This window comes from Muntiacus reevesi, chromosome 6 (assembly GCF_963930625.1).
Source record: "Muntiacus reevesi chromosome 6, mMunRee1.1, whole genome shotgun sequence".
NCBI classification, from domain to species: Eukaryota; Metazoa; Chordata; class Mammalia; order Artiodactyla; family Cervidae; genus Muntiacus; species Muntiacus reevesi.
This window is the reverse complement of record NC_089254.1, coordinates 99,254,075-99,268,409: the sequence shown is the minus strand read 5'-3', so window position 1 is coordinate 99,268,409 and position 14,335 is coordinate 99,254,075. Positions and strand designations below refer to the sequence as shown.

Below are 14,335 nucleotides of genomic sequence, written 5' to 3'. Positions count from 1 at the left end.
CATCACACCTTGTCTAACCAATCAGAAAGCACTATGCAAATTAAAGGTAAATCAATGTCTATTGACTGAGCAATAATCTGGTGGACCATAAACACTCCAGGTGTTTTGAGAGTTTTGTCGGCTATGGTCCCTGTCTAATGACCATATATAAAACATACTCACCGAATCAGCTCATTCTCTTTTGCTCAGTAACACAGGGTTCAGAACATGGTATTTTAAATGAACCCAGCCATGTCATATTGACTCTTCAAAATGCTTTGAGAACGCCCAGGGGTTGTTTGCTTGCATTTTATTCTGTACTCAGCACAAAGATCTCACTTCTTGTCTCCACCCCCAAAGAGGTTTCTTCAAATCTAAGGAAGGCCTCCAGGCAGGGAAGAGAGGTGGGCAACAGTGGACCCCGAGTCCCAGTGTAAGGGACAGAGCCTGTCATTGCCACCTCATAGGAGACCCAGCCTGCTTGTGGCCACTGCTCTTTTCACTGCTTTTTTAGCATTTGAGGAAAGTTAAGGGTTGAGAAAACAGCTCTGAATGTTGGTGAGATGCTATTGGCAGGTGACTGGACCAGGTGACAAGAGGTTGTGGAGACCTCTGATCCCTGACAAAGACAAGGTCCATCTGGCCCTCTCTCCACCCTCAGATAAAGGGTGTCTAGATAAAGCATAAGCTAGAGTTCCTATAGCTGAAAAAAGTGACTTGCTTGGTGGCTTCTAGAACTCTGATGGGTCACCTGGGGCTGTGTCCAGGGGCAGCACCGACCCTCTGGGCCAGATGTGACGTGTTTGACAAGCAGTGGTCCTCTCCTCGGCCAGGATGGCAGCCTGGACATTGCTCCTGGGCTTTTTTTTTTTTTTTTTTTCCCATCCCGGTCCCCCATCCCACCTCCCTCTCCACCCGATTCCTCTGGGTCTTCCCAGGCTCCTGGGCTTTCTATTCAGGGCCAACACGGATCTCCAGCCTACTAGCCATGAGATCTGAGTGACTCACAGGTGAGGGGGGATTCCAACTCCTAACCAAGAGTCTAAATCTTTGCTGTCTTATATATGGTAGCCGGTGGCCTCGTAGGGTTACTGAGCCCTGGAAATGTAGCTGATCCGAACTGATGTGTTTTCTAACAGCAAAATTCACATTGAATTTTGAAGACTTCATTTGGGAAAAAATAAAAAATAAAGAACATCAAATAGCTCAGTAATTTTTATACTGAGTCCATGTTGAAATGATACTTTTTGATTCCATGCTGAAATGATACTTTTTTTTGATATGTTGGGTTAAAACAGGTACTAAAATTAATCGCACCTGTTTCTTCAGATTTAAAAATGGGGCCACTAGGATATTTAAGATGGCGTATGGTGCTTGCATTGTATTTTATCTGCTGGACAGCACTGCCCCCAGAGATGGTCACTGTGGACCATCAGAGAGCAGAAAGGTTTGGATTGATAGTATCACGGAGGAGGAAGGGTTAGGTCACTGGCCAAGCTTGGTGTGAATCCCACCCCTGGGGCAGCGAGTCTTCTCAGTCCTAGGGGAAGGCAGCTCTTTGTATTACAGGATTACCTGCCCATGTTCCTCTTTCCTACTTCTTCTTCGGGGTGCCCAGCCTTCTGGGGATCCTTCTCTGCAGCCATGCTGAGGATGCCCTGTGATTCTGCCATCTACTCCTCCAAAAGTTTTCTTTATCTTACCTCTACCGCCACGCCAACTCTGCTGCCCACCACCTCTCCCCTCCCCTCCCACCAAGGCTTTCATCATTCTGATTCGATCGCATCCTTAGCCAGACCCCCTGCTTCCAACAGTACCCGCTAGGTTGGTAGAGTAAGTCATAGATTACAAAGCAATTCACACACATCATCTCCTTTGAGACTCTTTCTCCTACTGACAGTGCTCTGTCAGTAATGATAGTAAAATGAGATCGTCAAAGTGGGCGGAAAGGCATCTGAGAATGAAAAGGTAGATAAAAGGCTTTGGACTCTGAGCACAAACTGGCTGTTAGCTTGAGGTTACTTTCCGAGGAGCGAAAGCGTGGGGTGAGAGCAGCAAGGAGGGACTCTCGAATGTACCTCCCACAGTAAGCGCGTTCCAGCACGGGTTCGAAGCCTCTCCCAAGATAGCAGCAGGACGGCCAAGGTGACTGAGCGCCCCAGGAGCCCTGGAAGCCCCCCTGTTTGGCTGAGAGGACGCAGAGACAACGGTGAGGTAACAAGATTCGCCCAAGGCCCCGAGCGAGCCAGTGACAAAGCGATTAATACCACCCCCGGATCGGGTCTCTGTGTTGACCTTCGCAATAACCTTCACCTTCACACTTGGATGACTTGCTTTTACTTTTCAGAAAATACATTTCACTTGAAAGGCCAAAACCTTTCAAACAGAGAGTTCCAAGCAGACACTTGTGACTGTCAGAGCAACAACCAGGAAACAAAAACAACCTCCTAGGCCAGTGGCTTCCCTGCCTTGGAACCCCACCCAGAGTCGGGGCTTCCGGCAGTCCACGGAAGTCCTCAGAAAACTGAGGGCTACAGCAACGCATCTGTCTGGTCTCAATTCCCTCCCCACTATTTTCAGTTTCCATTTTTATTTGTACATTTTTACAGATAGTCTGGAATAGAGAAACAGTCACACCATGGGTGGAGATGGGGAAAGAGGAGGAAGAGTTATGAAAGCTCTGTATGTGAAAGGCAGATTTATAGTCACAGCGATACAGACACACTGATACACTCAGGCCAGAAAAGGTCTACGGTGACCCAGAGAGGAAGGCAAACGTGTAGCCAGGAGAGGACAGAGGGACACAGGTCCCCGAGGCGTGAACACCCAGTCCTGGGAAGTGAAGGGCAGGGGTTGCAATTGCTGAGGTTGGTGTCTAGCAGAGGGAGGCCAGGTTTGAGTTACAGCTGTGGGACCCCCGTGCTGATACCCAGTTTTCTGTTTCTCAGTGGTGAACACACACCCCCTGTGGTTGGGTGGTTCCTCCATCCCTGGCTGGGCTCCAACCATACTGGGAGCAATGAACGACTCAGCTTTCCCTTAGAGCAGGTCTCATCGTAACACTGTAAACTGATCCCCTGCAAAGCAGAAAACATGCTGACCCTTTGGGAAATGCAATCTTTCCTTGTTTAGAACCTAGGATTGAGTTTTCCCCCAACAGGATCGCGCCCAGAACAACTTCCAGTAAATGCATCATAAGAACCTATAAGAACCCATGTGCTTCTGACAAAATCATCTTCTTCACCAACTGACCAGAGAAAGAAGATCCCAGTGGCTTAGCACTCATTCCCATCTTCAACTTAAAAGACCGTTAGAATGTTTCAGAAATCTGATGTGTTCCCAACCCCTTGGGAAAGAACAGTGAGAATTATTAATGCTAGGAGAATGGTAAAATAAAATAAAATAAATAAGGCATTGAATATGTGTCTTGGTTAACAGTTAGGTGTTTTAGCTCATTTATGCTATTTTCTACGTACGGTTTACTTATTTCATCTCCTCTGGGAATAACAAAGAGGGAGTAAGAGTGCTCTTGGCAAAATTGACTTTGGATAAAAGGAAGGAAGCCTGAGAGTGGGTAAATTAAGGAGCTGACTTCTCTGAGGAACCTGGATGACGGAATAAAATCCGCATGCTTAAGTGGGGTAGTACGGCCTGTTCAGCAGCGGGTCCTCTCATTCTAGGTTATCCTTTCTGCAGTGAAGCTCAGAAAACACATGGGAGAATCCCATTCAGTGGGGGCTTGACTGCTGCAGGAGAATCTGAACAGTGTATAATTTATATGACACTTCTGGTTTGCAAATCACTTTGCAGTTTCTTGGTTACCCTTAATATACCATGAGGTAAAGTGTTATCACTATCCTCATTTTGTGGATGAGGAAGTTCAAGTATGGAGAATACACAGTGCCCAGAATCACCAATCATTTCAGCACGGAACTGAAATGAGATGGACAGTAACTGCGTTATACAACTATAGCTGAATTAGCGAGTTACTCTGGCTTCAGTACTCTTAGATCTATCATTAGATTGAGATGGCACTCCAAAAGAAAAGAAATAGAAAAAAAAAAAAAAAGCAGCAGCAGAAGGAAATCACAAAGTAGGAATGTTTTAGCTCTGTTCTACAGTGCCCCTAAGCTCTGGCACTGAGCCACTTCTAAGGCCTATTTGCTACCTCTGAGGGCTCAGAGCCCTGTGCATTCACTGCCTTGAACACAGGCTCAACTCCACACGACCCCACGGACTGTATCCCACCAGGCTCTCTGTCCATGGAAGTCTCCAGGCAAGAATACTGGAGTGGGTTGCCATTCCCTTCTCCAGGGGAACTTCCAGACCCAGGGATCAAACCTGGGTCTCCTGCATTGTAGGCAGATTCCTGACCTTCTGAGCCACTAGGGAAGCCCTCAACTCCACACATACCAGTATGGTTCTGTACTCCCGGGCTGCACCCCAGGCCCCAGTTGCCAACCCAGAGACACCACCAATGAGGCGGGTATCGGGGCTACAGCCATTATGATGTCTCACAGACATAGAATTATGAACAACCTTCTAGGACTTTTTCTTTTGTATTTTATTTTTCTAATTTTCTACAATGGGTAAGTGTTATTCAGGAAGAAAAAAAAGTCAAAGAGCCAATAACAATGGAGTCTAAGGACTAACAATGTTTAAGAACATTTTGCCCCATGGAGACGTTGATGGAAAGAGGGCAAACCCAGCCCACCACGCTGGCTGTGCTGAGGGACACCCGGAGCTTCTGTGACCATCAGTTGAGGGGGGCTGGTTTAAAACTCTGTCCCCTTACTGTTACTGTGCTGGAAGACAGCACAGAAGCCAACCCAGCTGTTATGCACCAACTACTTCTGTCTGTGGTCAAATCACCCCATGACTCATCATTCCACCCTGGAAAGGGCTGGACGAGTCCCTGGGAAAGACTGGTCCCTGGAGCAGAGGGAACATACTTTGAAGAATGGCTTCTCTTTAGTTAGGAGAAGCAAGCACATATCCCTCACAAATCACACCAAAGATGACCAGAGTGTACCTCTTCCCACTCCTTCCCTCCCAGATACTTGATAATCAGTTCACTAATGCTCTCATCACCGACTTGATGGACATGAGTTTGAGCAAGCTCCGGGAGCTGGTGATGGACAGGGAAGCCTGGCGTGCTGCAGTTCATGGAGTCACAAAGAGTCAGACACTACCGAATGACTGAACTGAACTGAATGCTCTCATCCAGGTGAAGAGTCCATCTTAAACACCTCTGACTGATGTACTTGATTTCATGTCCCTGAATCTGACTCAGGTGGGCAGCTTTGGAGCCCTAAGCAGCCTATCCTCCCACTAAATCAGGACAACTACATGAAGTTCTTTCATCTTGGACCTCTCACCGTGATTGTGGATGAATACTAAGATGTACAGCCCAGACTCAGAGTCTCAGGGCACCTTCTTCCCTCATCAAAGGAAAGGCAGGCATTGCTAGGAGGAACTGCTCACTCCCAACCAGAGAATATACCCAAAAGGCACCAAGGCCCAGGGTGCCACATATGGACATGTGAAGCAGGAAGGCTTTGTCTTGATATGGTGGAGTCATTGAATCTTTGTGACTTTGTGATCCCTGAAATGAAAAAAGTCTGGTTCTTAAAAGGCTGGGGCTTGTAGGAGGATTGAAGCTGGAACAGGTACACTTGAAATTTTCTTACACTCTGATGCCAGGGAAACACAGAACTCATGAAACCTACAGCCCCAGCAAACAAGGAATGAGGGGGTGCTGTCTGGAGCATATGAGCCTGTCTGAAGACAAATTCCTTAATTATTTTAGTTGACTGAAGTTGATGTAGAGGGACAGTGGAAGTGAGTAGAGAGAAAGGAATAGCAAACAGAAGAAACCAAAACTCTCAAGATGGGGAGAGAAACAAATAGAACCTCTTTCCAGGCAGGCACCCCACTTTCCTGAATCCCAAGGGTCATAGGGCAAGGAATAAAAGCAGAAATAGGCCCTGGGCTCAAGGTCTACTTGCATGGAGCTCAGAACACATAAACAGTATAGGCTTTGTCTACGTATCTGTAGGGAATTTGACCTTGACCTGGGGTGTGGGCTGCTGGGTAAGGCTGCTGACCGTGAATCCCACCAGAGGATTGGGTCCTACTCTGACCTGGCGTGAGCAGGGTCTGAGCTAAAGAGGCTCACAGACTGAGCCTCCTCCTTCCTCTCTTCCTGGTCTTCTTCCTCAGCCCTCACAGCACGACAGCTTCAGTACGAGCTTGGGGTGGCACGTCTTTATCTGGGATCAAGTCCCAGTGCTGGAAGGATCGAGGTCACCAGAGCGGTTCTCCCACAGTCAGGACTGGCCATCTGCCCAGAGCTTCCATCCTGTCTGTGTGGCCAGGCCTTACCTGGCCCTGAGCAGACCCAGACCCAGAGTGTGTGCGTCTATACCTTTCTGACCAAAAAGGCAGGTCCAAGCTCCTGCTCTGCTAATGGTGAGCTGAGCCCAGGTGGTTTCCTTCTTTCCTAGGAGTTCTCCTAACATTTTAGGGACACTTCAAAGGGATGCAGAAGACTGTGTTAAAGGTCTGTTATAGAGATGACCTGATGCGAAGAACTGACTCTGGAAAAGACCCTGATGCTGGGAAAGATTGAGGGCAGGAGGAGAAGGGGACGACAGAGGCTGAGATGGTTGGATGGCATCACCGACTCAATGGACATGAGTTTGAGCAGGCTCTGGGAGATAGTGAAGGACGGGGAGCCTGGCGTGCTGCAGTCCATGGGGTCACAAAGAGTCAGACACCACTTAGCGATTCAACAGCAACAACAATAAAGATGAGCAGTTGGAGAGAGTGGATGATCTATTTATGACAAGCATGGGATTTTTTAAAAAAGGGTATAAATCACAGGTTGGTGAACAGTACTGGTTCCTTAAGAAAAGTTACTTAAGAAGAATTTAAGTGACTGATTACACATTGCCCTGTTTGGAATTTCTTTCTCCATTTTCCCACAACTAGAAACTAGCTGAAATTTGGATCTGATCACAGACAAGCCCTCTGCCCCAAACAGATGCTGGTGGACATCCACCTCTCCCTGCCAGGTGGAGCCCAGTCCAGATGCCTGGAAGCGAGGCACAGGTCTCTCAATCTGAGATACTTCCCCTTACTTTTCCTCAAGCCCAAGTATGCCTTTCCCCTGAAGCAGGAAATTGAACTTTTCAAAGAAAATTATTTTTAAAAAATTTCCTAAACAATTGAAACACTGGGTTCTCCTGAAAATTCTCTCCTTTCTCATAGAATAAATCCTCTGTTTTAAAAGTCATCCTTAGAAGTACAATTGGGAGCTAACAGCATTTCCTGCCTGGTCATCTCCCAGCACCCCACGCACAGGGCACTCACACGTGAGCCTTTGTGCAGAAGCTGACCCGTGTCGCTAGCAAGGAAGTCTTGAGTAGTACACCCAGATCTGCATCCAGGTGTGCATTGACACAAATGTACACAAAATGCACCAGAGATACAGACACACAGAGACCCACACTCACATCCATCCACGCACATCAGATGCCCTATTTGGACATGAATTGCACACACACACATACACACACAGTCAAAAAGAGCAGATGAGGAGAGAGGCAGGACTTGGAGCCTGGTGGGTGGAAGAGTGAGAAGGGCAATAGTTTCATAGGTGGGGAAAGGGGGTAGCCGGAAGGGAGATGGGGCAGAAGACAGGGAAATGAAACAGAGGGCATGGCTAGGGGAGAAGGCTGCTGAGTGGGAGGCAAAGTGCCCAGAGCACATTCAGTTATGAAGCAACTGAATCCTCGGCTACGTGGTGGACCCATGGCTGGACAGCTCGGGGAATTCACTCTGCCTCCCAGGGCTGCTCGGCCCCTGCGAGGTCACTGACATGACCTCTGGCCGCTGTTGCCCACTCCTGCCAGCAGATCCCGTCCCCACAGCTTTCACAACCCTCTGGCCGACATCACAGCTCGCCAACACCTGCAGTGCCAACATGCTCAACCGAGCCTGGGACACCGGGCTGGATCGAGGCCACCTCTGCTTGGATGCTAGCCACCACAATGGCGATTTTGGGATTCATGGCCTTGAATATCAAGAGGGAAAGGACGAAGATGGCAAGAGTCAAGAGTTCTCCGTGAATTTACACAATATCATACAAATTGGAGCCCATGGGACATGGTGGCTCTCTCTGCATGGGACCCATTTTCTCTCGTCTGTACAGAGGTCGCCCCTAGGAAAGGGGTGGATGTCCAGTGACAAAGGACAGCTTCCGTGACGGGAAGGGAAAGGTCTCGTTTGGTGTACGGACTTTATCCAGCGGTAACTGAGGCCACGCGCCTTCTCCCTCTTGATCCGCGCTCCCTTCTTCGCTCATGGCTTGTGTGCCCAGATGTGTCATGGACTCCCAAAGTTAGGGCACCGAGTCCCGTGGCATCCCAGGCCTGGGATGTGCAGCACCACGGTCCTCTGCCCAGGGCTTATGTTCTTGGTTCTGCCCTCAGGGAATTTCAGCCGCACTAAAAATAATAGAAAAATGCAACACAAATGACCAAAACCCCACACTCAGCAAACACAGACGCACACACACACAGCAGGGATGTCAAGCTGCAGAACTGGCACCCACAGAGGCCCACCCTCGTGATGCTTCCTAGTTCCTGAGGCCTCCATCCTGGGCCATGAAACTACCGCAAATGATAGACAACAGTCATGATCCAGTAGTATTTTTAAAAGGTGAAAAGAAAAAAAAGGAAACCATCCACAGTTGTTGCACACATACATGCACGCGCGCGTGCACACACACACACACACACACACACACACACACACACACACACACACACACCAGAGGGTTACTCCAAGACTCCGATCTGCCCAGGGAGTGCAGGTTGGGCTTGGGGCAGGGCGGCCTCTTGTTTAACTGGGTGTAAGGCAGCTGGAAGGTGAGACTGGGCTTTCTGAGCATCCACAGAAGTGTCCTTTCATTGACGTGGGTCTTGCGTCTCAGCACGGCATTCTCTCCCCCTTCCCACCTCTGGAACTTCATCCAAAAGTCTGGCAGCAGAGAGAAAACTTCCTTCTCGGTGGGTTTTCTCGTCCACTTTCTGGTGTGTCGCTGGTCGGCCAGGAAGGAAATCAGAACGGGAAGAGCAGGAGAAGAAAATGGTTCTGGAAATGGCCTCGAAGATCTGGTTACATTCTATGAACTAAGGGCGCTGTTTCTCTGCGATATGATCGGGGTTGGGGTGGTATCCCCTCCTGTCGGCTCAGGGGATGGCATTTTCTTGTCTACACCTGTGCCACCCTCGACCACAGGCACCGTCTCTTCCCAGCCCCCCCTCCATGCCCCCATCCTTGTGAGTGGTGGGAAGTGGGACCCTGTCTTTGAGGGGTGATGCTCACGCTGTCCTCAAGAAACCACGGAGTCAGAAGTTACAAATCGATGGAAGAGCCACGTGAGGGGAACGCCGTCCCCCATCTCGGTGATGAGGTGACACAGAGTCCGGCGAGATGTGGGTGCCTGAGCCGCCCCCCACTCTGCCTTGGCACTGGCATTGTCTTGATTGAGTTTTGTCATATATATGTATATTATATATATATTTATATATATATATGTGTGTGTGTGTGAGTATGGGCTTGTTGTTTTAGCACACTGTCCCGTTCTCGGGTCTGGATTTGGGGCAGTTGGTCCTCGGGACAGGTTGGACAGAAGGGGCCAAGGTACAGAAGAATCCCGAGATCAGTGTGAGGCCCAGGCCCCCCCATGCACAGAACATGGACCATCCGTAGCCATGGCTGATGTCGTCGGGGAGTCCGTACAGGTAGCGGGGGTAACGTGACAGCTCAAAGTTGATCCCGGCCACACAGGTGCACAGTGAGATGATGCAGAAAGTTCCTGGAGGGGGACGGGAGACACGGGGCGGGGTGGGGGGGGGGGGGAGCGGAGAAGGTGAGGGGAAGGAGAGGAAGAGAGAGAGAAGGGAGGTTTATTACACTTTTTTAGTTTCTTGAATAAGAAAAATGAAAAGATGCAGGTTAAGGGTAACCTGCCAATGAGATCAACATTTGGAAACATTCACAGAGAGGGGAATAGTATCAAGGCTGCCTCATGCTCCAATAACTGCCCAGTCTTGGACAAACTCAGGATGTTTCTCCTTTGGGAAAATCCTAACTATAAATCAAAGGCCAGTTTCTGTAGGGTGAAGCAGAGCAGAAAAGCATTCAGCTCATTTTTCGAAAGCATTTAAAATTCACTGTCTTTCTTTGGAGACGCAGAAAACACCCCCTTCGCTACCTCTTTAAAGAGAAAAACATCTTTATTCCTTTCTTTTCCACATACAACATCTTACACGATATTGGGTTTTCCTTTAATCCGTTTACCAACCAGTCGTCCAAATCCTGGAAGCCTTTTCCCATAAGACAACATTGACCAGAGTGTTTTCCGTGGAACACCAAGCTTAGGAGAAAACTTCTTTACGACAAAGCAGAGGCAGTAACTCTGGGAAACTTTGCACGTGACTTCTCACCCATGAAGATGCATAATCCAGAGTCAGGTAAGTTAACCTGTCTGGCCTAGGGGTATTTCAGAAACTTATTACACGGTGCTCCTTAAAACAAAAACAAAAATAAAAACAAAACATATTGCTTAGGAACCTTCCTGGTGGTCCAGTGGCTAAGACTCCACACTCCCAATGCAGGGGGCCTGGGTTCAATCTCTGGTCAGGGAACTAGATCCCACAAGCCCCAACTAAAGACCCCACATGCCGCAACTAAGACTCGACACAGCCAAACAGAAAACAAAACAAACAAACCAAAAAAACTCAAGAAAAACAAAAACAAACAAAGAAAACCACTGCTCATATTAAGCTCCAGCGAGAAAGCTGCTACAAGAGACAGAACGCTATCAAATAGAATCCTAAGCCCACTTTTAGCCAACAGAGATGTGATGTGCCTAAAATGAGTTTAAGAGCTTTTCTTGATTTTCCCTGCGTCTTGTTTGCTCTGTCGCCGCAGACGGGACAGTAACAGCCTGAAGAAATACACAACGTTTGGGAAGGCTGGGTGGGGTTGATAGTGCTGCAGGGGCCCAAGCACTGTGGGGGCTGTGATCTGTGTTTCCAAAGTCACCAAGTCAGGAGCAGAGCAGAGGGCCGTGTATAGGCAGCGGGTCTAGAGGGGACCCTGCAGTGTCAAGAGGAGAAGGGAGCAGGGGGCAGGGCTGGACTGAGGGACGGTTGGTAGAGGCAGCTGCAAGCAATGGTCGGAGGGACTGGGCATAAATGAAATCGTGTGTGTGGGAAGCATGTAGGTGTGTTTGTGTGTGTAGCGACAGCCATTGTGTACAAACACGTATGGAACCATCACTCCTTGGGAGAGCAGTGGTCCCAAACTTGGGGGGTTACAAAGCACCCAGGGTCCCTCCTGCTCTGCCCTGGGGTTCAGACAGAATTCTAAGTGGGTGCCCAGAGTGGATTACGTCTCACCCCAGACCCTGTGAATCGGAATCTTGGGGGACAGGATGGGGCGCTTTCCTTTTCAAAAGTCCCTTGGGTGATTTCTGTTGGTCAGCCTAGCGAGACCCTATGTGAGGGCAGAGGTTCTGTGTCTAACCTTGAGACAGGAATCCAGGTGAGGCAAGAAGCAGGGGGGATGAGGGAAGGAGACGGTGACGGGCTGGGAGAGCCAGAGCTGGAGAATGCTCCATTTTGACACCAGTTTTCAAGAATCCAAATTCCAACAAAACCTGGAGGCCTCCTTGGGTTTAGAAACCTGGTGTGCATGATATTGTTTACTAAAGTTTAGATTTAGGACAGGAAGCGGGGGAGAGAGAGAGACAGCGTGCGTGCATGTGTGTGCGTGCACGTGCATGCGGAGTTCAAATCTGAGCTGCCCTTGGGATGTTGAGGCACTTGGGACCACAGGTTTGGAGCCTGGTAGAAATTTCTGAGCTAGAGATGTGGACTGAGTCAACATCTTGTAAATCGAAGCTCTGGATGTGACTGAAGTCACCCAAGAGCTCTCTATGAACTGTACCTACACAGGATACTTTACAAAAGGGAGACAGTTCCTCTCATCAAACAGGGCACAGTCCTCCTGATTAAGTCCAGTGATCTGTTCTGGGAGAGAAGGTCGACCTCAAGAAAATTGATCTTGACCTTATAATCTTCGCAAGTTGCCAATAGCTGATAAAACTTGAGGGACACTATTTTAAGGGTGTTTTGCAAGCAGAAATGGGAATACCAGACCACCTTACCTGCCTCCTGAGAAATCTGTATGCAGATCAAGCAACAGTTAGAACTGGAAATGAAACAACAGACTGGTTCAAAATTGGGAAAGGAGTATGTCAATGCTATATATTGTCACCCTGGTTATTTAACATATATGCGGGGTACATCATTCAAAATGTTGGGCTGGATGTATCACAAGCTGGAATCAGGATTGCTGGGAGAAATATCAGCAACCTCAGAGTTGCAGATGATACCACTCTAATGGCAAAGAGGAACTAAAGAGTCTCTTGAAGAAGGTGAAAGGAGAGTGAACAGCTGGCTTAAAACTCAACATTCAAAAAGTTAAGATCATGACATCTAGTTCCATTACTTCATGGCAAATACATGGAGGGAAAAGTGGAAACTATGGCAGATTTTGTTTTCTTGGGCTCCAAAATCACTGTAGATTGTAACCACAGACATGAAATTAAAAGATGCCAGTTCCTTGGAAGAAAAGCTATGACAAACCTAGACAGCATATTAAAAAGCAGAGACATTACTTTGCCAACAAAGGTCTGTATAGTCAAAGCTATGGTTTTTCCAGTAGTCATGTATGGATGTGAGAGTTGGACTATAAAGAAAGCTGAGCACCAAAGAATTGATGCTTTTTAATTGTGGTGCTGAAAAAGACTCTTGAGAGTCCTTTGGCTTGCAAGGAGATCAAACCAGTCCATCCTAAAGGAAATCAGCCCTGAATATTCATTGGAAGGACCAATGCTGAAGCTCCAAAACTTTGCTCACCTCATGTGAAGAGCCAACTCATTGGAAAAGACCCTGATGCTGGGAAAGATTGAAGGCAGGAGGATAAGAGGATGACAGAGGATGAGATGGTTGGATGGCATCACCAACTCAATGGATATGAGTTTGAGCAAGCTCCAGGAGATACAGGAGAACAGAGAAGCCTGGCGTGTTGCAGTCCATAGAATTGCAAAGAGACAGACACGACTTAGCAACTTAACAACAACAACTGCAAGCAGAGTGGGCAGGACAGAAAGAATGTGGTTGATAAATCAAAACCTAATCACTTAATTACCACATGGACCTAATTACCTACCAATTGGACATGGCCCATCTTGTTGATAACATACATCTTACTGTTGTGTTAATAGTATTAGTTGGGGTATCTTCCTACCTTCACATCATTTCAGTTGTTCTGTGACTTGGCAACCTTTAAAAATTTCTGTGGTTTGCTAGCTCTTGTCAATATTCCCATAGGTGGGAAAAAATTCTGCGGGCTCTCACTCAAGATGGCCCATTATGCAGGTCATCTGTGCAACCTTTGGAGAAGTCCTGTGTGACAAAATGGGAAGAGGCAGGGAAGCATCTGTCAGTCCCCAGACATGGGTGAGGATTTCATTCTGGGTGAGGATTTATATTTTTATATGCTTCTGTACTTCTAAATTCAAGTTTTGAAAAATGTGCATTAGTAACTGGAAATACACCCATGTAAGCACCTGGTGGGTCCTCAGTTAACAAACTCAATGCAGGACATGTTGCCACTGCTATTCTGACAGCTGAGCTAATGATGTACTTTGATGGAGTTCCAGAGTGTGTGGGGGTTAACAGGCCCAGATGGGCAAGGACCTGCGTGACCCAGTGTCCTAAGGTGATGAGTCCAACTTTCAGACCTGTGGACTGGCAACCCACTGGGGAGGGTGGGGCACAGAATTCCCTCCTCCTCCTGCCGCCACCACCACCAACTCCCTGGGGTTCTCTGGGGAACTCACAGAGATTCTAAATGTCTCTGTTAGGAAACACCTCAAATAAAGGGCGAGTGCTTCCCTGGTGGCTCAGATGGTAAAGAATGTGCCTGCAATGCTGGAGACCCAGGTTTGATCACTGGGTGGGCAAGATCCCCTGGAGAAGAGAATGGCAACCCATGCCAGTGTTCTTGCCTGGAGAATATCATGGACAAAGGAGCCTGGCGGGCTGCAGTCTATGGGGTTGCAAAGAGCTGCACATGACTGAGCGATTCACACACACACACACACACACACACACACACACACACACACACACACACACAGATATTACAGCATTGGGGATCACAGCCTCTTTCCATTCACCCCAAGTACAGTGCTGCTTTGGGTAAGTAATGA

General features: G+C 48.1%; 1 protein-coding gene across 1 annotated transcript in view; it reads right to left on the bottom strand.

The window, feature by feature from the left end:
- Window positions 1-9,525: 9,525 nt before the first annotated feature.
- The window catches only part of TMEM178B (transmembrane protein 178B), a 393,258-nt gene continuing 388,448 nt past the window's right edge, over window positions 9,526-14,335 (bottom strand). The window contains exon 4 of the mRNA XM_065939814.1: window positions 9,526-9,865. Coding sequence (XP_065795886.1) covers window positions 9,615-9,865 — 251 coding nt within the window. The 3' untranslated portion in view covers window positions 9,526-9,614. The remainder of the gene's footprint in view (window positions 9,866-14,335) is intronic.